Source organism: Porites lutea, chromosome 2, assembly GCF_958299795.1.
Source record: "Porites lutea chromosome 2, jaPorLute2.1, whole genome shotgun sequence".
Lineage (NCBI taxonomy): Eukaryota > Metazoa > Cnidaria > Anthozoa > Scleractinia > Poritidae > Porites > Porites lutea.
In genome coordinates, this window is record NC_133202.1 from 39,602,248 (window position 1) to 39,626,235 (window position 23,988).

The 23,988-nt window shown below is 39.7% G+C and overlaps 3 protein-coding genes across 3 annotated transcripts in view; 2 read left to right on the forward strand and 1 right to left on the reverse strand.

Moving 5' to 3' along the window:
* The first annotated feature begins 206 nt into the window (after window positions 1-206).
* LOC140926993 (two pore potassium channel protein sup-9-like) lies at window positions 207-3,598 on the forward strand. Its single transcript, XM_073376661.1, has 4 exons — window positions 207-525; window positions 1,252-1,551; window positions 2,081-2,275; window positions 3,315-3,598. Exons 1-4 carry the CDS (start codon window positions 207-209, stop codon window positions 3,491-3,493), a joined length of 993 nt encoding a protein of 330 aa, XP_073232762.1. The 3' UTR covers window positions 3,494-3,598.
* Window positions 3,599-5,210: 1,612 nt separating this feature from the next.
* On the forward strand, window positions 5,211-7,209 carry LOC140926193 (two pore potassium channel protein sup-9-like). Its single transcript, XM_073375975.1, has 2 exons — window positions 5,211-5,511; window positions 6,590-7,209. Exons 1-2 carry the CDS (start codon window positions 5,211-5,213, stop codon window positions 7,207-7,209), a joined length of 921 nt encoding a protein of 306 aa, XP_073232076.1.
* A 2,643-nt stretch (window positions 7,210-9,852) lies between these two features.
* LOC140928583 (rap guanine nucleotide exchange factor 6-like) overlaps window positions 9,853-23,988 on the reverse strand; it is a 46,938-nt gene continuing 32,802 nt past the window's right edge. Inside the window, exons 26-48 of the mRNA XM_073378354.1 lie at window positions 22,010-22,235; window positions 21,075-21,139; window positions 20,414-20,521; window positions 19,906-19,963; window positions 19,426-19,500; window positions 18,518-18,616; window positions 18,228-18,327; window positions 18,069-18,117; window positions 17,621-17,699; window positions 17,439-17,522; window positions 16,486-16,560; window positions 15,787-15,858; window positions 15,547-15,678; window positions 15,340-15,448; window positions 14,718-14,816; window positions 14,507-14,545; window positions 13,903-13,980; window positions 13,386-13,511; window positions 12,848-12,880; window positions 12,462-12,530; window positions 11,606-11,686; window positions 11,443-11,482; window positions 9,853-10,884 (exon numbers count right to left, since the gene is read on the reverse strand). Of these exons, the coding sequence (XP_073234455.1) occupies window positions 11,454-11,482; window positions 11,606-11,686; window positions 12,462-12,530; window positions 12,848-12,880; window positions 13,386-13,511; window positions 13,903-13,980; window positions 14,507-14,545; window positions 14,718-14,816; window positions 15,340-15,448; window positions 15,547-15,678; window positions 15,787-15,858; window positions 16,486-16,560; window positions 17,439-17,522; window positions 17,621-17,699; window positions 18,069-18,117; window positions 18,228-18,327; window positions 18,518-18,616; window positions 19,426-19,500; window positions 19,906-19,963; window positions 20,414-20,521; window positions 21,075-21,139; window positions 22,010-22,235 (1,885 nt within the window). The 3' untranslated portion in view covers window positions 9,853-10,884; window positions 11,443-11,453. The remainder of the gene's footprint in view (window positions 10,885-11,442; window positions 11,483-11,605; window positions 11,687-12,461; window positions 12,531-12,847; window positions 12,881-13,385; window positions 13,512-13,902; window positions 13,981-14,506; window positions 14,546-14,717; window positions 14,817-15,339; window positions 15,449-15,546; window positions 15,679-15,786; window positions 15,859-16,485; window positions 16,561-17,438; window positions 17,523-17,620; window positions 17,700-18,068; window positions 18,118-18,227; window positions 18,328-18,517; window positions 18,617-19,425; window positions 19,501-19,905; window positions 19,964-20,413; window positions 20,522-21,074; window positions 21,140-22,009; window positions 22,236-23,988) is intronic.

A 23,988-nucleotide genomic window follows, 5' to 3' on the forward strand; every position in this document is an offset into this window, starting at 1 on the left:
TGGAGGAATTCTTAATCGTGTTTCATTCATAACTTAGCACTTAGAAACTTCGAATCAGTTTCGTGTTGACTCATCAGAGTTGTATGCCAGCCAGTTGGAAAGTTGTAGATGATCCTTGCGGCTGCCCCAGAAACTTCTTTCAAGACTATAAAAAATAAGTATTTTTATAAAGTTTAAAGTGGATTCCAAGGCAACAGTTCGTCACGATGAAAGCTACCGTTAGAGACATTATTATTCTCAATGTTTTGGTAGCTACATTTCTATTTGTGGGAGCTGGGATTTTTCACGTCCTCGAAAGTCCAAACCAGTATGGCCAAGATCACCAATTTTACGAACAAATCAATCAAGCTACTTTAGATAGTTTACACAAAAACCTGAGCGTAAACATGCTGAAGGATGAATTCGATAACTTGGTAAAAAACGTTTACAAATTGAAGGTAACTTGTCCATCGAGAGCATCGAGTAGTTATAACTGGACGTATTCCGGTTCGCTCTACTTTTCAGCAAATGTTATAACGACTATTGGTATGTATTTTATAATTTCACATTCACATTATCTATAAGTCTCAATTAGAAGTGGTCGTAGGTTTTAAGCATATACTACTTCCTGCCATGGTGCGACAAAGTGTCAGCCTTCACAGGGTGTCATTCCTCAATTTTCAGAGTACTTTAAAAACAGAGGCTTATCTTTCCCTTTGCGTTTCCCGATGAGGGAATACATCGGACCAGGCTAAGTACCGAGATAATTTAAATATGATGATACGTAATCTTAGAACAAAGGTAAGGTTTGGATTACGAATCATATTGGACGGACTATTGTATGGAAAGTAGCTATAAATGGGCGTACTTTGAACATGATCGGCATAAGAATGTTTCACTTACAGAGAAAGAGGAACCCCCCTCTTAACCACAACGTAAAAGGGATTGAAAAAGACATAAATGAGTATGAATGAGTATAACTCATCCTGTTCAGCACTGAATTGCTGACATTACTTAACGCCATGTTCAAATCCGTCGTAACTTTTTGTACGGGTTTTTGGCAAATCCCAACGAAATCTTGAATCACTCAGAATCGACTCCCACAAAGGGAATATTTCGGAGCACCGAACCTACCCCCTTTCAGTATACGGACTGCGGACTCTTACCACTTAACCTGGTCCCCAGGGAAAACGAGAAGACCCTGGAGACGAGGTTGCTTACCACTAAACTATGGAACACTGATTGATCATCACTTATTTTATTTCATTCCAGGTTATGGACATATGACACCCTCAACCTTCGCTGGTCGAATGTTCTGTATTTTCTACGCGTTAGTTGGAATACCCTTGTGCATGTCAACACTGAAGGTGATGGGCGATAAAATAAACGAACTACTGGGAAGCTTCTTCATCATGATCAGTACCAAACGCCAGCTCAGAGACGGCAAGCAGACTAAAATCAAAGTCATGTTAACACTGACAGGACTAGTCTTAGTCTTCCTCTTTCTCGGAGGAACGCTTTATTTATCAGAGGACTGGAGCTATTTCGATGGAGTGTACTATTGCTTTATAGGTAAAGTTATAACGAGCTACCGCGTGTTAATAGAGGTCTTAGAATTTCATTCATAATATTCATTCGCGATCAAACCTCTAAAACGTTTTTTCCTTCTTTTTGCTGAGATTTCATTTACCATTAGTTATAAGAGTAAGCTTGGGAAAGGTTGTATAATACAATTATTTAACCCAACGCTTTTTCTTTTCCAACAAATTAATGAGCTTAGCGTTGGCATATGGCGCCGATTATACTAGTTTTAGTTTTCAAACAGCCGAGTACTTTTTAAAGTATACTTTCAAAAAGTTAAGTAACCTCTGCAGTGTAATGGTGCTATCTTCAACTTTTAGCAGTGAAAGTAAAAACCTTAACTTTGCATTGCTTTCAATTGCTTAGCTTTTGCAGATTTCTCTTGTTTGTCCGCTGTCTATTACTAACATTAGCACATACCTAGACTGAGCGCGTCACCAGGACTTTTCCGTTTTCTAAATGAAGAAAATTGTCATTAAAGTGACTTGTTGAGAACTGAACTCATCATGCTGTGTTTCAGCTTTGAGTACCATTGGGTTTGGGGATATGGTCCCCACGAAAGGCAAGGCACCCTCATCAGCGGTCCAAACACTGGAATATATCATCCGGGGTTTATATCTTGTAATCGGCCTCGTCCTGGTGTCGAGTCTTGTTTCTTCTGTGGTATCTGCAGTAAAGGTGTTAGATGGATGGGACTGTTGTAGGCGGACAAGATGTGAGTAGAAACAATATTAAAGTGAATGGTTATTAGAAAACTATAAAGTATATGACTCACTAGGAGTTAGCGTCAAATACTAAAGCTTGCTTTCGGCATGTTTATCTATATATTCCGTTATAAATAGAGTATGAACTTTTTTTCGAAATGTAATTGAAAACAGTTGAGAAATATTAGCGTTTTAAAAAGTAGTCACCTGTGGAAAATATAGTAGGATAGATGAAAAGTAGAGCGATAGTGACTACTTTGCCCTGAAAAATAGCTAGAAGTACATGCATGCTGTACGTGAAACAGTTGTATGGGAAACAACAGGTCTTTTGCAGCTATGTCGCTTTTTCTTAGAGACCGCGTTTAATATAGATTAGCAAACACCATTAAGCTGTATTCAGAAGGCTACACTTGTTGACTATGAGAAAAACTAAGAAGGTACCGTAAAACTCCGAAAATACGCCCCTCCATTTATAAGCCCCTCCAAATATAAGCCTCCCAAACTTGTAACACAAAAAACCCTCCGTTCAATCGCCCCTCCAAATTTAAGCCCCCCCCCCCCCCCGGGGGGGCTTGTACTTGGAAATTGCCCCCAAATACACAGTAAAACAAAGAAAAAACGGTAAATTTCCTTCAGACTATAAGGCTAGCCCAATCGATTTTGGAACGCAAATTTCCCTCCGTAGATAAGCCCCTCCGAATTTAAGCCCCTCCAAAAATAAGCCCCTCAAAAAGGGCCTTTGAAAAATATAAGCTCCAGGGCTTATTTTCGGAATTTTACGGTAGTAGTCACCAAAAACGAGTGACGCTCTGAATACAAGTGTGCTAAGCCATAACTCGAGATATCCCTGCCTGAATTGTGAGAGAGGTGCCCAGAGGATTGTCCATTAAATCTCTAATTTTCTTAGCTGTGACACCCGGAAACACTCTATGCAAACAGTTTTCTCTTATGTCCAACGCAATGTAAAACTGTTACTGCCACCATAACAGGGTAAGAGTACATGATGAGCAAACTTTTAAACGTGATAATTTCTATGTTCACTATCACTAGGTGTTTGCTGTCAACGTAAAAGCAGTGATTTTTCAGACGAACTGGGTCCTAGAACTGACGGTCTGTACTCAGTCTCCAGCGGCCTGGACACCATTGTCTTTCCTTCCGTAATTCCCTTCAGGCGATTTGCTTCGGATGAAGTAACGCCGCTGATTGATGATCCTCGCTGGCTCTACTGACGCAAGACACTATAATCAATTTATTATCTTTCGTTAATGAACCTTCTTCTTTATTATTCACAAGATTTTTTTAAGTTTTCTTACGAAGAAGCAGCGGAAGCTAACTACAACGACTAACAGAAATATCAGAAGTGCGACTGCAACTTCTCGAACACAGTAGCAGATATAAACGCTCTATCTATTATCGCACATGATTCTGATGAAGCTCTTAAAGTATGAATCAATGCAAAAAAATTTGGAAAAGTATATTGAAGTGGTTGTTTGCATAAAAAAGGAAGCCGTCGAACTTTTGCTGTTTTCTATAAACCTCACGCTTGCACCGCTCTTGCTCCCGCCTTCCTTCAATACTTATCTAAGCGGCACTTTCATCGGCAACCAGGAAATTGCAAGGCTGTGTGGTTATCTTTTACGGCGAGAATATTAGCCTGTGTTTATTTAGGCTTGATTATACCCCTATCCATTCCTAGGCAAGGAGGCGGCTACACAAAAAACTTAAAATTTAACAGAGATCTTGTATACAGAAAGCTCTGCGTAGTATAGTCATGATACCGGTGATATTCAGTGCTACATGCACATATGTACAAGAAGAGACTGCGTGAGTGAATTACTTTTTTCCGTTGCTCATAGACAACTTACAACAAATGACACGACGAAACTCCTTAATTAAATCTGGTTACTGCGTGTACTATAGTCGCTGGTTAATTAGTTTAACCGCCTACCAGTCATATTCATTGCTTTATCGAGCTTTTTGCTTTTACTGTTTTCAATACAATAATATATGTCTTAAAAGTTAGAACTGATCCAATCCTTAGCATTGGCTGCCAAAGAAGCGTTGTTTTTCGAAGCGAAACAATGTGATGGCAAACGTACCGGCTCTCATTATATTTTTGTTTTTCGTCTTTTTTTTTTTGTCATAATTCTATTGTAAGGATCAGCTTGCCCTGAGTTTGATTACTTTTTATTTAAAGTAAATAATCACCCGATATTTTCAGGTGCTTTATTGCTACTTTATACAATTAACCAGTGTTGTCACCGTCTTCAAATTAAACTCATCGGGCAGCCTACATTAATTGTGTTGTGTCGAAAGTTTACTTTTCAGTTCCAAGGATAAGAAGAAGCCGGCGCCATGTTTGTATTACCTGATAATCTTAGCAATTAACTGTAGTAACTTTCTCTTTTTCTTTTCTTCGTCTTCAAAAGTATTGTGAATTCTCTCGGTTATTCTCAACTACTTTAACTCAATCTCCACTTTACATGAATAAAAACTGGTTGTTTAAGGCTCAGAGCTAAGAACTCCCATTTTTCTTCCAATGAACTCAATTTCGCATGTTTTATTTGACCTAACTTTGCTTTAATTAATGCTGTTCAGTCACTGACTTGCTTTTCCTTTTTTCCGATTGGTTTATTTTCTTACTTTATATACATTTGTTTGGGCGAGAGTTTTAAATAGCGGGGGGTTTCTTGAGAAACTGAACTACTGGTGGTAATTAAGTGATGTTTTGTCCGAGATTACGTGAGTTTTCAGACTAATTATATAAGAAAACCCGCAAATTAGTCACTGAATTGAAAACTGAGGAATTACCCTTCATATATATGCTGCCGGAATTTATCGAGGAATTTGTTACGTGGAAAGAAATGAATCCGGTTTGTGGTTGAAAGCCAGAGTTATTCAGGTGTTCTCGGAACTTATTGTTTAATGTACCTACGCTACGCGATCATGGACCACAAACTGTTGCGAGATCTAGTGCTATTATCTTTGTTAACCTCTCTCTACATGCTTTTTGGCGCGGTTGTGTTTCAAACGTTGGAAAATCGCCTTGGGGAAGACCTTATCACCAAGAACTTGACGGAGTCATTAGAAAAAGACCTACTGCAAAAGTTCAATACAACAAGGCAAGAATTGGTGATGATTTTAGCTCGTGTGAGAGAGATTGTTGACAAAGAAAGCAATGCCCAGAAGACAGAGTGGACTCTTTATTCATCGCTTTATTTTGTTGGGTCAGTTATAACCACTATAGGTAAGTTAAAAAGAAATTTAGTTCAATAATCGTCCTGAAGGCTTAGTATTCGATGGTCCGTAACAAAGCTAGACAGAGTTTGAAATGTCTAGAAAAATTTATTTCAGTTTCATTTTTCTTGCGATAAAGCACAACCAAAGAAAGTTAAATCTTCTATCGTTTTCAGGCAAGTTCACTGGGGCGTAGCAAAGGGGTGGTCCTGGGGTGCTCATGACTCTCCCCCACCCCACCCCTTTGTGAAATAATTGTTTTATGTCCCTATAATTCAGGTGGCCAAAACGCATCCGAATCTGAAGAATCAACATGCCATAAATCTTTTCCAGTGCAAGACTGTTGCTTTCTCCATTTTCAGGACCGAACATATGCAGTGGACCACGTTCTTGTTCGTAACTAAAACCAGGCTCCTTCTAAAACAGAGTAGTTTATGCTGCATGGAACTTAATTAATCTATGCAGCTATCCTGTAGGTTTGACCTCCCCCACAATCGCTGCTTATATGAAAAAAGAATGTCACTTTTAGTAAAACACGTCCTGGATGTCGACATGTCAATCTGGCAGCTACCCTGGGTGTGACCCACCCTTTGAAAAATCCCGCTAGCTACGCCCCTGTTTCAGAATTTTTACATTCAGCTAGCCGTGAACCGGTATAACTTGTATTTTTCGAATCAGCCTAGCCAGCCCTGGTAACTCCAGAAATCGACAGAAAGGATCAGAGGCGTTATTACTTTTGTCTTCCCTCTGATTTTCTGATTATTTCTTATTGAGATTCTATTTCAATTCAAAATAGACGGGTGTTATTCCTTTTTTATCTACATCAAAACGTTTTTCAGTAATGCTAAATATTTTCAGTCATTATTATATTACAGTTAACTCTAAATCTATTTTAAAAGACACTTCAGCTATAATTAAAGAAAGCTACTGTAGCCACCTCCCTAAAATAGACAAGAGGAGCTGCCTTCTTGTATGTTCTTTATCTTCACTCTTACTGAGGTCAGTGACACTTCTCTATAAGACAAGAACTTAATGCCGGTTCTCAGAGAGTGAACTTTCATTTAATTTTCTTAATCTGGTTTCTACAGGTTACGGTCACATATCGCCGCGAAATGCAGCTGGACGTTTGTTCTGCATATTCTTTGCTATTATAGGAATCCCACTCAACCTTCTTACTCTAAAGGCTCTTGGAGACGGAATCAATGAGCTTCTCACCAAACTGATCACGAATTTCGAGAGGAAAGTTCTCAAAAGGGAGCCAGTGCACCTTAAAATAAAAACCATGATCTTCTCAGCCCTTCTGATGGTACTAGAGTTGATCTTGGGCGGAGTCTTGTACAATTACACAGAAGATTGGGACTTCTTGGCTTCTGTGTACTATTGCTTCGTTGTATTTAGCACCATCGGATTTGGCGATCTGGTCCCGAATCAAGGCCGAGCACCTACTGGAGATTACCTAATTGGTATGATAATTATGCGTGCTGTCTTGTTGATCATCGGACTGTCAACTCTTTCCAGTGTTTTAACAAGTGTTTTATGCGCAGCAGAAGAAATCAACTCGACTATTCCCAAATTCTGCTGTTTAAAGAAGAGGGGGAGAGTAGGGTCACTTTGCTTGCGGTCTCAGCAGTCACATGATGACAATCTTAGTGACGTAAACAGCGAGCCATCAGGAGCCTCGACAACCTATCAGCTTGATACCGAGTAAATTAGACTACGAGCAGCCTCCCTTTTTTTTGATCCGTCGAGCAAAACGCCCGAGATACGCAAATGCCCACGCGCGTGACTGAAGGCGCGAGACGGGAGAGGCACAAAAAAAGAGAGACTACCCGCAAAGCCACAGAGAATGGTCTTTCACGGCCTAGTGATTTTTTGGCATAAAAACTGAAGTGTTGACAGGCCAGGCACGTGAAACGTGACCTTAGAGTTTGCTTTAACAACAGAGGTTTTCCTACATTTCTTTTTTTAAAAAGCGCATCTTACGCAGTGCATAGAGTTAGAGTCGATTCTAAACAAATTGGCTGAGCAAATCTTAATTGTGGCCGCTGGTCTCATATTTAGAGGTCATATATTAATTATTCATTTCCTGTGCTTTATGTTTTGAATGAGATCACCCGAGGCCTAGTTCTAGTTTGCAGGATGTTGAATTTTCACGGGATAGTGTTATACACATCCCAATTGTAGCTTAACTAAAGCCAAGCCAAGGCTGCAAGTCACTCAAGATCATTCTTTGGGCGCCGATTTGTCTTTTTGTTTTTCCTTTCTTTCTTGAGATTCAGTGTAACGAATCTTTGTTCTATAGCGCGATGTCCTGTAGTGCATCCGTTGGTAATTACCTTTGTTTTAGCTCTATAAAATAAACAGTCTAAGAGTCTTCCAGTCTATGCTACTTTCTGTTTTAAGTTCTAAAGTAAGATTACCGTTTTGGAACTAAAGCGTTCCTTGACAGTAAAGAGAGGCTTTGAGCATTTAAATTGCGCGGTAACGTCAATTTCCCGGAGAGATGAGACCTTCTTATGCTTCTCTTTGCTCTGTATCTATATTTTTTTTCGGGAAACGTGACAAACATTCCTGCAGTGCTTCAGCCATCATCAACTTGTCAATGGTTTCGATTGTTGACAGTTTGTTGTCAACGCTTCACGCATCAGCCAATCGTATTTTGCGTTGTGAGGCCAACGCATATTTCATTGGGTCTGGCTATGCGAGCAGTCTCTCTTTTTTCTTCTCGGGCTGCCGCCCTCGTTTCTCGTGTTTCGCGGCTTCGCCGCTCAACGCTCGCGCGCGCGTGCACTCCCCTTACTAAATCTGAAGAAAAAGATAGACTGCTCGCAGTCTACGAGTAAATCGGTATTAAATAGTTTAAGATTCCTTCTGTTGTATTTGATCACTAAACCTTAATGAAACGTTCAGCCTTTCGTTGACTCTTCTCCCATTGGTAAATTTTTATTTCAGAAAAAGTGAGTAGGCACGCATTTGTAGAACAGGCTTTTTAATGATAACGTTAACATGCGCTGTGGTCTGCCACCTAATTTGTATTAAAAGCACTGAATGTTTTTCTGCTAAATGTATCAAAATTCCTGAAAAAGGCTAGGTAGGAGCTAACAGAGAGGCACGGTGGCCCAATGGTTGGCGCTTTGGAATCGTACGCGTACCGGAGTAACCAACGATAGACTAACATCGCGTCCAGAGGGGAAAGTACGGTAGAAAAATTCTAAGTTGCTGCATGAGCTACCTACCCAACGAGCGGAAAGATCGAAGGGCCTCTGCTCGCTGGGAATGAGCCACTTGTTGCGCACGCAGATTGCAGACTTTGCCTTTACCTACCTGGGTAGCTCAACAATGCCTACAGCCGAGAAATACTTAGATCTTGTTGTTAAGGCCCTGTTACCTGCTTCGTTCCGAGGTGTCTCAAGAGCAACCAAGGAGTATCGCGCATTGGACCTTGGAAATGCTAAGTTTTGGTGCAAAGGGCGCTGCGAAGGTTGGGCGAGACTCTTCGCCTTTCCCATGATCCTTTGCGTGGAACCAAAATCGCTCCAGTCGCTCTCGATTACGAATTCGCTGGAAAATAGACTTTTTTACCGAGTCGGCGGCCATATTGAATTAATTAGATTTAAGGAGTATTATGGGATGCCCAGGGGGGACGAGCACGATTCGATATACTCGCTCAGTATTTACGCGCGCTTTCCTGGCCAATTTTTTCTTTAAGTTTTCCTAGAAAAAGATTGTAATGGGGAAAAAAGATCGTTATGCCTATCGATGGCTTTGGATTGGATGTTATCATGCTCGCCTCCCAAGAAAAATACATTGAAGTTCTCTTTTTTGCCCGAAAAGCGCCCGTAAATACTGCGCGAGTGTCCCCTTGGCATCCCATAATACTCCTTAAATCTAATAAATTCAATATGGCCGCCGTATCGGTAAAAAGGTCTGTTTTGCGCTATTGCGAGACGAGTCAGAGTTGCATAAGCATTGCCTAGTGCAACATGCCTTGGAATAATCATACCTCGCATGGTATAGCCTTTACTAAAAGTATACTTGATTATACTCTGTGAAACGCTTGATGTAACATTTTCAGGGGATGTTAGGCATGGCTAATATTTTGCAAATTGCAAAGAGTACATGATCTTCAGGTCTCTCGTTTTTATACTGATTGTCTAGTTTTGGCAGCTCCTTTTCCACTTGCTGAAAACGTTCTAAGTTACAACGTAAAAAATTAAAAGAAGAGTAACAGGCTGTAATATTCCTTAAAACCAAATATTGTTAGCACAAAATTTGCAATCACCAGAGACCGTTTATTCGTTTGTCTTTGAATTACTAATTATCACGTATGCAACAAAATAAACGCAACGGCTTACAAAAGTTGTTTTTTAATAATCTGTACTTATATCGTAACCTATGATGTATTTACAGTTAGTAGAAAAGATTCGTAAACTCATGAGTAGGTACATCTCTTAATTTTTTGAGATTAAAATAAAATGTATGTTTTTTTTTCATAACTATTGTAGTTTGTTATTCACGATTCTACCTAAATTAATAAGGTTTGAATATTTAGGTCTATTTTAATTCACGAGTCATCGAGACAAGCAAATGGTTCCCCATACTACGTACCACAACTGGTGGTATTTCCCTCCTTCTGAGTAAATATGTCATACATTGACTCAATTAGACTTTAAGCTACATAAACATCTAACTATGAAGTTAGGCAGGCGATCAACACCCGCTGTTTTTATTCTTTTTGTAGAGGGATATATTTTTTTACGTCTGTACATGCGTTTTGTTTACTGTGTGGCACGTGCCAGGTCATTTAAGAAGACGCTAGACGTACATGCGCAATTGCGCGTCTTGCGAACACTACCCATGCGGTCAACAAACAAGGCGGATAGGCCATTTCCAAGCTGTCTCAAGCCTCTGTTTCAAAGCGAGGCTAAGCGCGAAGCCATTTACACGAAAGTCATTTTTTGTTTTCATGCAAATAAAACTCATTTTCACAACAAAGGTTTGGCATTTAGTCTCGTTTCGAAATTGGGAGTTTTTGGAACTCGAAAGTGGCCTATTCGTAAAGCCTCGTTTCAACATTTCTTTACAAGAGAAAGAAAAAACAACAACAACGACAATCTAAATTAACTTGAATCCCACAAAAACTGAAGTTTTTTCACAACCACCACGCATCACTGACCACCCAAGCTTAAAAGGAAAGAAATACATTCAGCTTTGACACAACTGAACATTAAAAAGTTACATTTCTTAATTTAAGGCTTGACAGGAAGTGAACAGAAAAATCTTTTTTTTTTTTCGGCAAGCTTGCACGCCGCGCAAAAAGCCTTGGATTTGAAATATCTATTTCGACGGAGAGGAATACAGCTTTGTAGAAAGCTCTTGAGACCTGAAAGACAACAAAAAATCTAAGTCTTAAACACAGTTTTAACTGACTTTTATACCACAAAAATAATTCTTGAAATAGCCTTAAAATCTCCATTTTTATGTAAAACGACTGAAAAACTTTAAGTCGAGCTCACAACACGTGGACTTTGATAAATAAATGCATGAATAAACGCAACAATGAAAACATAACTAAATATAAATATCAAGAAAGAATAATGGGACAGACAGGGAATCTTAGAGTGTCTGCCGGGATATGTGAGTTTTAGAGACTGTAATTAAACGTAAGCTCTAATTCCTAAGACATCCGCATATTTAAATCGATTGTTTGAAACATCACCAAGTCCACGCGCCACTGTCTCAAAGCAGAAAATGCAGATAAATTTTGTGGACCTCTCCGGAAACCAGCTTCAGATTAATTTCAAGCTTTTAATTGGTCTAAAAATAACTTAAGTGAAATAATTCACATATACCAAGGCCTGGACTGAGCGTGAGCTTTTCCATCTCTGGCCCATTATTTCTCTCTTCCTAGATATATCAATAAGCCGACATTTTTTCTTACCTAACACGATGTCAGACTGCCGAGACTTGACCCTCTTCCTCTGTAAAATTAAAAAAAAAAAAAAATTAGATAATTCGATGCTGACATGGAAGGAAGGACAAATACGACAGAAAAGCAAAGAGAAGGACATAAACAAGGCTTTCATAAGCATAGAGAGACTCACCGTCGTAACTATCTACGTAATCTACTCTTCTGTATTGGTCGACTGGATAGTGGTGATACCCTCCATACTGGTACGTGACACCTGGAAAACAAGCGAAAACCCTAACCAGTGAGAGGATGTACCCACTATGACATCCCGGCGTTGATAATACGGGTAACTAATAAACTGATAACACGATCTTATTATTTAAAATGCAAGTCGTGATTCAACCTTGAGAGGAGATTGGGTACGAGTAAGAAATGTATCACAATAGGCCATTTCTGAGTTCCCCCGGGCCTCTCCATCAAAACGAGGTTAAGTGCTCAGCCTTTGATATGGAAATGTTTTTCATTCTCATGCAAATAAAACTCAATTTCACAAGAAAGGTTGTGCACCTGGACTCATTTTGAAACTGAGGGTTTTTGGAACTCGGCAGAAAGGCTTGTGGCGACAAAAACGAATTATTTAAATGAAACATAACAAGGTGAAGAATCCTAAGTGACAGGAGGCAAACCAACTGGCTATGTACAACCACGCCCGAGAGGATGAGCTCGGTTATCACAGAGAAACAAATCCAAGTAGGGGCCAGGGTGGACTTGAAAAGGGGCCTAATTGGGGAGAATGGACACTGGCTTTTGCCACTTAGATTTCCGGGATCGTTTTGACAACAAAGAAGTAGTCTAGAGTATTGGAGAGGAATACAGCTGGAATATTGTCTATAATAAGAAATCGGTAATCAGTCACAGCTCATGTGTCAGATAGGAATAGGACCAATCAAACGCACAACCATTTAGGCCAGGTTTTTCTGGCCTACGGGAGCTATTAACTACAATTCGAGAGTTATGAAAAAAACAAACAAACATAAAATACAACTTACCAGGGTGGTAGGGGTGTTCTTGAGGGGCTGTAGGGTGCGTAGGACTGTATGGTAAATTTTCTGCTGATTCTACGGAACAGAAAAAGACAAAATGAGCCAACAATTCAGATAATTATTTGCTAAAATATTTGGTCCCTTCAGCTAACTTATTTCTCTAACGACATTGCACCCATTGTCACCTAGACTCGGTAGTTTCCTAAGAATCTTCGAAAGTGCACGGTTTTATCTAACGTGTCCAACCGCAAAATGTCATGCTGATCGAAATGTTTCTTTTTTTAACGCTGCCTTAGTCTTGATGAAGCTCTTATTCATTTGAATTTTTAGAACAATGGTCCTACTGAGACATTATATTCCCCGACAAAAGAGATTATTTAAAATATAATTACCTGAATAATGTACCGGTCTAATCACTTCCACACCTACAAGATAATAAAACAGGCAAATTTATCGTTATCATAAACGTTTTTAATTGAGTGCCAGAAATAAACATTTATTCATTATAGTTGAGCCTGCGGTCATACAGTCATTTAAAAGACAAAAGAAGCTTATCGGTTGATGCAATGCAAAATGAACCCCTCGCCTCGCTTCTATGTCTGTAATAACAGATAATCGTTATTATCTTGGTACTACTTTGCTGCGCTGTTTAATCGGCTGACAACGTCTCGCACCAAAAATTCTATTCGTTAATGTGGCGCGCGTCCTCTTAAGAGGCATTCAATGGAGGAGAAGGTGATACCTACGATAATGCTAGGATGTAGCTCTTTGCGGAAAACAAGCGTGCTATCCAAGGAGTGTTGCAAGAATGGTTGCTCGAAAGTCGTAAATGCTAAGACCAAGTAATAGTCAAGTGGTTTGTGTCGCGTAGAGGGTTTATCAATCACGATAACTTGACTACAAAATCGTTGACGGCTTTCTTTATCTCACCTGGCGGATGACGATAGTGAGGTCTTCGATGATCATCATTGTAGTGAAGTCTTCTTAATTCCTGCATGTGTACTGTATCTTCGGGTAAAGACGTTCTGTCGTTTTCAGGGAACACGTGTATGTCTTCTGTTAAGAGAACATGACACCAATGAGGATCAAGGAGTGCTTCAATTGCACTTTAACTTTTGATTTGAAAACGTTTTACGAGCCAGGGCGTCTGTCTTAGGGCGGCTCCCATTTGTTAGAACTGACCGGCCAAACCGATCCAGTTGTAAAGAGAATTTCACTATTTAAAACCACTATAAAGCCAAATCAGTTATGGTATGCTCGGCAGAGGTGGTTTTAAGGAAAATTTTCGAGAAAAGGCTAAATATTTCATTTCCAAAATGAACGGTCCGGCCGGTAACCGCCTTAAATGAGTGGCGTAGCGTCGTCGTCGCCGTTGTTGTTGTTATTATGTGCTTTGTGGCGTTGGAACTGTCTGCGATTATGATGATCATGTTATTTGAGTGTTTACCTTCGGGTAGAATTTTCGGTGATTGAACCTCCGGAAAAGACGATGAACTTGCTGTAGAAGACACCGAGATTCGGTCACCTGCAAAGTGTAGGAAGGAAAAGAAACCGTAAGAAGCAAAACCCGAAAGGAAAAAAGCAAATAAAGGGAAGGAGGGGAAAACGGACGTTTTAAAACTGTTTTTCAACGAAGACGTTTGTTTTGCTTTTGATGGGCTCTGAAATTCACGCAGGTTCTTCAGCAATTATCATCGGATACAAACCAGGCCTCGGTATTGGCTCGGTATTTGGTGACCTTTCCACGCTTGGGCACCACAGCACGATTTTCACCAGAAGTGTCTCGTTTGCTTTGGTCGGAATTAACATATAACTGTCTCACAAGACTAATGATAACAATTCCACAATCGGCTGTTTTGGGACAGATATGTAGATATGACCTTTCAAACGGAGCCTCTTGTGCACTACTCTCAAATGGAATCTCCCCGTCCCCCCTCCGGCCCCCCGCGTATTTTACTTAAAAAGATAGGAAAAGTCTCCAAAAATTTTAGCCTATAAATTACTTACGTATTGAACAAAACATTATAACAACAACAAAAGGCTTAGCTTACTTGCAATGAGTTCCTTCTTGAGTGCTAATGGCGACGGAACTAGGAGATAAAACAAAAATAGGGTTAGCATCCAGATGAAACACGCTAACTGAAGAATAGTAAAGCTTTCCTTAATCGTCCAATTCTAACACCATCGGGAGGAGAGGTGTATTTCCATGCTTATCGGAAGTGAGATCAACTAATTCATGAACGCTTGTAATGATTATCTTACCCGTCAGCTCATTTGGTTTGCTTCCTTTCCGATCTTTCTTACTAGCGACCGGCGAGGACGAGGGCGAGTTCTTCCTGCGAGTTTGTACGCTCGGAGGAGCTAAAATAAGAAGAGAGAAAAAGAATAACAGAGTTACATACAGTATTCTTTCCCTAGTGCTTATAGGGACTTGCGCGTAGTTGTTGCATTAAAATCACAATACGTATCAGTAAAGGAAAATTATCATGGAATAAGATCTTAAGTTTGTGTTCTCCACGCTTTTTTCCATGCTAGTTTTGCTGCACTTATCAGATAAACGCTTCGAGTAGAATTTTTGTCACATAAACATAAGGTTTATGGCCTTAGATCGAACGAGTCTTCCATAACTCAGTAGCAGAGTAGAAGAGCTAGTAACCGGAAGGTCAAAGCTTCGACTTCTGTTGGGAAAATTCGGATTTTTTTTTTCTCCGAGTCGCCTGTACAACTACTCACTCAAGAAACATCACGTTTTAGCTATCTGTTATTATAGTTAAGTACTAAGCTGGCCGAGGAATACAGGAAAACTGAATTAAACCGCTAAACAAGTTACTAACTGTTAATAGAAGAGAGAGACAGAAAGACTGGAATGAAAGGATTAACATACCGGATCCCTGAGGAGGTTCACAGATGTTTGACATTTCACGTAACTTCTCCTCGTCTTCAATGATAGTTAGGTTTGAAAGGTACTGCTGAACCCTGCGTGACATCATGGACTGCGTGACAAAAGCAACAGCGTTAGCAAATTCTATATTAAGTATGATAAAAAATCTTACAGATTATGTAATAAGAACTTGTTTTTCTATGATCCTACCTCCTCGTACATCCTTTTAGGATTCTGGTCACGCAACGATCTTCGGCCGCTACCTGTTACCATGCCAACCAATTTCTGGTTACCAGGACCTCCCTGACTGTTTGAATCGTCTTCAAACATAGTGTCAGGATCCTGAAAGTTTGAAAATTAGAAAAAAAAGAGCGGTTAGTCAATCCACGACAAAATAAATAGGCTACGAAAGTGGGTCAACGCAGAAATTGAGAAAAATTGAGAACTTACGTATGGGATGGAGTTAAACTTGGAAATCTGCCGAACTTCTCTTGCGATGAGTCGAAGCTTTTCAAAGTTTACCTGTAAAATGTGTAAAGAAAAATATTTTCATGCCATACTCTGATGCAGCAAACCCTCAAATAAACCTTCAGTTTCTGGTGTCTCATGGAGTGTGAGAAAGTTCGCAATTTCTAGTGCTGTGTGACTAAATCTAAGCGTACTGGAACAGGGGCGGATCTAGGGGGAGGGTGCAGGGGGTGCGCACCCCCCCCCCCTCCCGAGATGACCTGCGGCTTTCTAATTAACACTGTACGGTCGCTTCACAGCTAATACAAAATTTGCTGTTTCGTTTGATACGTATTCTCAGCAGCTCACATTATGTTATTGCCTAGTCAAAAGCCTTCTTCTTTATATTCGCTTTTAAAATTTGCTTACGTCATCGATCAGTTACGCCATCCCTTAGTGGTGCACCCCCTCCTAACAAAAATCCTGCATCCGCCCCTGTGGAATATCATATACTTGAAAAGAAGGCATTTCTTTTGTGGTTATAGAAGAGATTTGTGAGTCTTTAGTAGGGTAACTTTGTTTGAGTAACTTCTTCACCTCCATTCCGTAAAAAAATGTCCCATTTAGCCTAGTCAAATACTTAATCATTTTCTTATTGCTAATGAAATCAAGTTTTAAGCTGCAAGTCTGAATTTGGCTTACCAATCCATCCACAATGCTATCATTTCCAAGATGGATAAATGTCAAGTCTTTGGTGATGACGGGAAAGAATGGAATCTGAAAGAAAAAAATTACAATGCCCCTCAGTATTAAACACAAAAAAATAAATTCTCTCTACTAGACATTAACCTGACTCATTGGAAACAGACTCATCAGTGGCTGTTTCCGTCAAGAGAAACTGTCTTTAACTTAACTATCTATGTGACAGACACCTCTGGTTGGCCGCTTTGCTACTAAAATAGGGCCGTATCGTGAAGAGTTCTAAGGCGGAGAGCCAGAGCTCGTTGTGAAGATGTCCTTATCTGTCTGTTAAAGCAGTAGATTTAGATTAGTCGATATTTGACACCAAATACGAGCACGTCCCATGTAGACAAGTCTTGGACAAAGTGACTTAACGATGGGTCGATGATTTTATCGAATTTACAATTTTAGAATAATAATAAAGGAAACTGTCAATCTACTAGTGCGTCAAAAATCATTACTGGGGTAGCAAGATCTCCACTATAAGTGGACAGAAACTTCAGGCCCCAGTTGTTCTCAAAAAATGGATAAGGCTATCCACAGGATAAATCACTATCCAACGGATAAGTGTTAGGGAAACCAATTGCGCTATCCAGTGGATAGTGATTGAACCTGTGGATAGCGTTATTCACCTTTTGAACAACTGTGGCCAGGACCCGGTTCCTGAAAGGCCGATTAGCGTTAATCCTGGATTAAAATTTTGTTGCGTTTTTGTTTTTTACGTTCCTATGCATTGCTTAGGGTATCATTTTGTGCTATCATTACTGCATCTCGTAGTAAAGGCTCAACAGTATTTTGTAACCTCGAATTGCATGTCGTTAGACGAGAAAATCGTGCTTGAAATTTGGCTTAATCTTGGGTTAAACTTAACCATCTTTCGAGGAACCGGGCCCAGAGCGATAAGCTTAACTTACTAGAGGCGGTTCGCCGTGTTCCCCGTTCAGCAGATTTCTGTACTTGGACATATTTCTCGACGGATCCATAAGACCTTGAAGATCCTTGAAAAGAGAACAAAGATAGATTATAAATCATCATAAATAAAGTGCACATGTATTCTATGATCAATGGAAAAAGCTCCTGTAGGACCTAAACTCACCTCAAATGCCTTGCTATGCTTTGTGGGTAATCTGTCCCATGTGTTCTTCAGCCGTTGCACTGCTGAATGTCCGAGACCACTGTAAAAGATAGAAATAGTCTTAACGTAAAAATATCGCTCATTACAGCATTCCCTTTGAATATGTTTCCTTAGGGAATCTTCATCAGGATTCTTAAAATTGATTTTGAATCTTGAAACCCCGAGTCGACTCTAATGCTGTATTCTTACGGATATCGCGACGCGTGGGTTTCTTTGAGCACGGATTCGAAACAGTGCATTGGCAAGCGGTGTACTGGTACTGAGAAATATGAGGCATGCCGCGTTCGCACTCATTTGCGCTAAAAGATTTCCTCTTTTTCATCAAAACGACTAAAAATTTAAAGAATCTGAGGTCAAGAATCTAACCTTGGATTCTCCCAAAGAGGGTGAAATGAACTCAAGAACTTACCTTACAATTGCAAACAATGAATTGTAGTTTTTGCATTCTTTACAATGCCCTGTAAAAATTGAAGTAAACGCCAAGTTAACTTCTTGAAAAAATGCAAGTTTCTCAGTCGTATACTAAATATAAACCTTTGAACTTAAAAAAACTTCGAAAAACACTTACGTGCAATTTTAATAAAAGCCTTTATTATTTTCATTCTCTTGACTAAGTTTGATTCGTTGCATATCTCTGTTACAACCCAAAACATTTCTTTATTTACAATCTGCAACGGTAACAAAAACAGGATAAATTGAGCTTCATGAACTAAATCATCACAAAACGGGAAAGTGAGAAAATAGCCTGCGAACCCAGTCGTATTTCCCGTCGTAGCTTGTTACTTTTCGGATGGAGAGAAGCGACGACTGCGTTCGCAGGCTAGTGCGAGAAGCGCTTCCATATTAACTCATTCCTACCTCAGAAAATTTTCTTAGGTTTTCCGTCAGTTTTGGGCCAAAGTTCCATAACTTGTAGATATATTCTCGTGGATCAATACTTCTAAAAATTTCAAAGTCCTAGAATAACAGGACAAAAACCACAATTAGCTATTCAGGAAAAAAAAAATGGACTATTTCCCCTTCTGTGCAAGTTGCTTTTAATGAATAGTGCTTTGCAACGTACTAAGCTGGCTACATGTTTTATATTAAAAACTGAAGGAAAATGAAACTCTTTACCCGTAAAAAATCTGATCAGGATTACATGGAACTTGATTGATCAAACTAAAATATCATACACTCATCTCATAACATTTCGCTGCGAACAAACCTACCTAAAAAAAAAAAAAGCCTTTTGTTTTCGAGAAAATAAAAGTGATTTTGTTAAGGACCTTGGAATATGATTACTTTCTGCGCAAATGGAGGCATGTACGGCCAAAAGATCCGAAAAAATCATATTAAATATATTAAATATGTTGTCCTTAAAAGGCCGCTAAGAGAGTTGTTGTTTTAATTTTCACGATGCCACGAAATGCTTTGACAACTTATAAACTTCTAAAAGCACAGTACGTAATTAAGCAATTGAAACGCGGGAAAAGGGTATTTATAATGCAGCTACTAACAGAACGCGGAGATGATTAATCCCTGAAAAAACGCTGTCGTTGTTTCTCCTATAAATGATAAAAACTGTATCACTTTAAAGAGGACAAAAGCATCGAGAAAGGTTAAAACAAACATTCCTGCTGCATACGGAAAGTACCAACAACTTGCAGAAAGGGAGGAATAGTCTAGTTTGTAACTCGCTAAGAAAGGCCGATCAAAATTAATACTTCATTTACGCTACAGCGGATTAATCCACCAACATTCTTTTTTCATTATTAGCTTCTTACCTGTAACGTAATTTCTTTAGCCAAATCTCGCGGCTTGAGTTGCAACAAACTAAAACTTGACTCTTTTGCCAGCTCCTGCATCACAAAAAAGACAGAACGTCAAAACTTTCGAGTTATTTTAGTTTTCACACCGGACTGAAAGCAGTCTAGCTAAGACACCATCGCACCGTTGCGTGTAATGTTAAGGAAGAGCATAATTTCACAACCTTCCTAGTTCCTCCGTATAAACACCAGTTTAACCTAGAGCGGACAACACTTCCAGAGGTTTTCGCTTAATTCTAAAGTTTCATCCACAGACTCTAAAATTATATAATCACTGTAACGTATTACAAAAAGCAATACAGCGCCCTAATGAATGGTTCAGAATGGTTGCATTCGAAAACAAAACCTGCACGAAAACGAGTCTGAGGTAGTGTGGTTCAGAGCGCAGTCTGAGCAAATTCAGCAAGAAAAGGATTGAAAAAATGTAAATTCGCTGACCTGAGCTGCCTCATCTGGAAGCAAAGGACCCGACACCTCGTTATTCTTCAAGTAATACCTGCAGAAGAAAGAAAAAACTATAATAAGAGAACTACCTTGTAACAAAAGATAGTAGTTTAGCGCTTCGTCTAGACTTTACACTCTCAATGATGTTACTTCAACTCGCGTTTAAAATTCCTTTGCGTGTTCGTGTGGACAATCGTAAACGATCCGTCAACGATCATTGGGTTCGTGTGGACAATCGTAAACGATCCGTCAACGATCATTGGGCACGTGTGGACAAATCACGTGTGTGCATTTACAAACGTAATCGTATACGTACAGATGGTCACAACAAACTGAGAATGTGTTCACACTATATTGAATAGCCTTTATACTGTTTAACAAACAGAAAACAATTTTCCATGATCCATAGATATGACGTCAATCCGGTCGATCCGGTAATGTGTAAACACAGGTAGGTTTGTGCTACATCTTACAACAGGCTAGCTAATAGGTTATTACTTACCTTCCATTCAAATGAATTCTATCAGGAAGATTTGGAAGCATATCAGGCAGTCTTCTTTGTTTGATGAGTCCACCATCCTCTACAGTAATCTCACACAGTGAGTAGTTACTATAAATAGAAAAAAAAAAACAGAAATTTCAAAGTGAAGTACTGAATTCATGTTTGTGAGAGCTTACGACGCCCTTTTGGCGCCGATTGTCGAGTGACTGATAACACGTTAGTCGCGTGAAGCAAAAAAAAGTCACGTGAAGCGAAAAAAAAGTTCACGTGACAAAATGTCGAGTTAAATCACTGGAGTTAAATCTCTCCTTTACTGAAGAGATTTGCTTGACTTGAGGGAAGGAACCTGGTACCTGATCTTAATCACTTGAAAGGCTTGAAATGAACGCAGAAACCGTGATCCTAATATGAAGCTATTTTCCCTAAGTATATTCTTAGCAATACCGGGAAACAACGTTTTCGCTCCTTATTTAAAAAGTAATTCGTTCTTCTTTACTGTTTGCCGCCTAAAATAGCTGAAGTAGAGATGTTTTGCGTCAGTTGCGTCTTAACAACACTGAACAGGGTGGATCAGTACTAGACCAATATTGAAGCCATACAAGCACCCTTGAACACCAAAATAACGATAGCCGTCTAACACGATCTCTTCAATCAGTCTTACCGTGGGTGATCTGGAATTCCAAACGCATCCACAGCTCGATTAACGACCTCTCTCGCTGTAGTTTCCTAAAAATAGATAAATAATAATAAGAGGACAAAATGTTCAAACTAGAGCACTACAGGTCGTGCACGCCTCGAAACCATGGCACGTTCTTCTTTTCGCATTTTTGTATAGTGCACGGCGCCACGCAATATAAACAAAAATACATATACAGTACGTGTCTAAAATCTGCTTTATAAGCAACTATGTTAAAGCGCACGTGACGGAAAAGAGTCCCGGTTGGCAGTATCAATTCATAAGCACCAATCAAAAATCAAACATAGGGTAAATAAAGAGTTGTAAACCAGTTCTCTCCTATTAGCTTTTAACCAAGTTCATACACCAAGTATTCTTCGTGTTTTTCTCCGCACTTTTTGGTTGTTTATCTTCCTTAGGGCGCTTTGAAATTAAAACCTAAGTTAAACTGCTTTGGCTTTGAATTGGCAACAAAAAACGTGCAGCTTTTTTTGCAACATTGCTGCAAAACGAGTTGTATAGCGATGTTGCACGTTTTACCAGCCACGTTCGAACTTGTCTTGCAACGAATCAGGTTGCATGGTTTTTTCTCATGGGTGGTAAAACGCGCAACATCGCTATTCAGTTCGTTTGGCAGCAATGTTGCTAAACAAGTTGCACGTTTTCTTGCCGCCCGTTCTACTGTAGCTTTAGCGCCAGATGCATGTATCACCATCAAGATCCGATTAAATGGCTTCGTCTGTTAAATTACTCTGGCAATTACTTTGGTTCGATTAAACCCTTTCCTAACATAGTCCAAGCTGAAAATTCATCAAAAAATCCAACTCGGTCTGAGAGTGATAATGGAAATGAATTAGCTGGCTGGAAAAAAATTGGCTATTTTAGTTAGATACTGTTTCGAAAAGCTGTAATTAACTCACCTTAAACACCATAAAATATTTACAGGTCTGGTCCGCTTTGTAAACTTTAATAACTTTATCAGGCATGTCTGATGACTGATCGCTTGCATATATGCATTCCGTGGAGCCAAATCCTCGCGGTAGAGTGGCTCGTTTATTCTTCACCGCGAGACGGGCCATGGTGTGAAGATCATCAGAAGTGTCGTGATTCACACTTAAAAGATCCCTCTCGCTTTTAGAGATAAGCCTAAAAATAAAACCGGATTTTAGTTAAAGGTCTTGTACATCCTATCCTAGGGCCTGTTTCTCGAAAGTCCCGTTAATCTTTCGCGTCCGGATTTTAGCCACAAACGAGCAAAATCTCTCTCGTTAACGTAGACCCTCTTCACTTGTGCCGGTGAGGTTAACCACAACTAGTTGCAAAATGGCTTGAGACAATGTAACGTGTTAAGCCGAAAATGGTCTTTAGAAGTTTTCCCACGATTCACACCCCTCCCCCCCCCCTCCCTTTCCCACTTTTAATACAACTTGTAAGGACTCCAAGATGGTACTCACTCAACCCTTGCCACTACTTCCTTTGACCGGACAGAGAGGGAAAAGACCTAATCATTCTTAAGAACCCTCTTCCTCAAAAGCGTAGCTAAGTAAGGAAGGCGGTTTTCTATGTAAGTGTCTCCATCATTTTGTAACTGCCGTGGTTGTTGCTCCGTTCCGAGATCACGGTTCACCTTCATTGACCAGGCTAGCCCAGGAGTTACGGCCTGGTTAATCAGGCAGCCAAAGTTCGAAGCCATTTCTTTGGAAAACGACGCAACTTGAATGGAAGCACATGATTGCAGATGACATAAAATAGTTCAGATAGTTTACAGGGCCGAAATGATATCGGGACTTTTGAGAGAAAGGTTTTAAGGATAACAAGTTAAAATTAAATCACAGCAAAACATTAGTTTCGACCCTTAAAAATTAAATCGGTTGCATTCCCATACAAACCTTTTATAATCTTCATACGTTGCGATATAACTCACACAAGTCATGTTAAGCGCGTACTGTGTCGTTAACACTTCTGTTCTAGCTTTTGACCGTCTTCACGATGGCCAATTTACCTAACATCAAGTTAAGCAGTTGTGTTTCACCACCCAACCAACGCAAACTAATCAATTTGCATCTGTTATTGCATCGCGCAAGATGCAGCGGGTCATATTGACACTCACGCGTTTTCGGATACTGGGCAAATGATAAGCTTTAAAATTAGAATGGCTCGACCGGTTTCTGAACATAAAGCAAGTTTGGAGTATTGCCTCAACCCCCGGGGCGGAAGGATAGTCCATGTGGCCGGAACTCGTTATACACCCAAATGATGGGAAATTAGGTTTCCACTAAACAACTCACCAAAATCCCGCAGAGAAGAAGCAGGGTTTTTTTTACAACAAAATGTTCGTCGCTATCGGGTAATAATCAAGAATACTATTGAAACTACAAATGTTTCATATAACAATATGAAAATGCTCCACGTCCAGTGTTCCCTACAAATGACGAATTTCTCCCTTTTGAACCTGTTGGTTCTTAGATGATGCTGCGAAATTTACGAAGCCAAATAAGTTGTCAGGAGTATAGCACAAGTATAAAGATATTGATCTAGTCATTTCACACTCTAATGATATTCGCGTGACCCTCCAGTCCTGAGCGGTATTATCTTCATTTGCAGAGCAGATACGTAACAAGTCGCCCCGGATATGTTTTTGTCAGTTTCGGATAGTAAACAGGCGGTGGATATCTTACAGAGGTCTTCGAAGCCTGATTTTCACTTGCAATGCAAAGATGTACGCAACTGAAGGAATCATTAACTGCCTAGACAACAATTCCAGTCTGTTGAATTAATAGGATTTCGGCCCGCAAAGAGGAGAACATCAAAACTCGGGACAAAACAAGTAAATGTGAAAACGAAAACACCAGAGTACAAAAGAAAGAACAGTGTCCAAGAATCGTTGCCCTTGAATGGT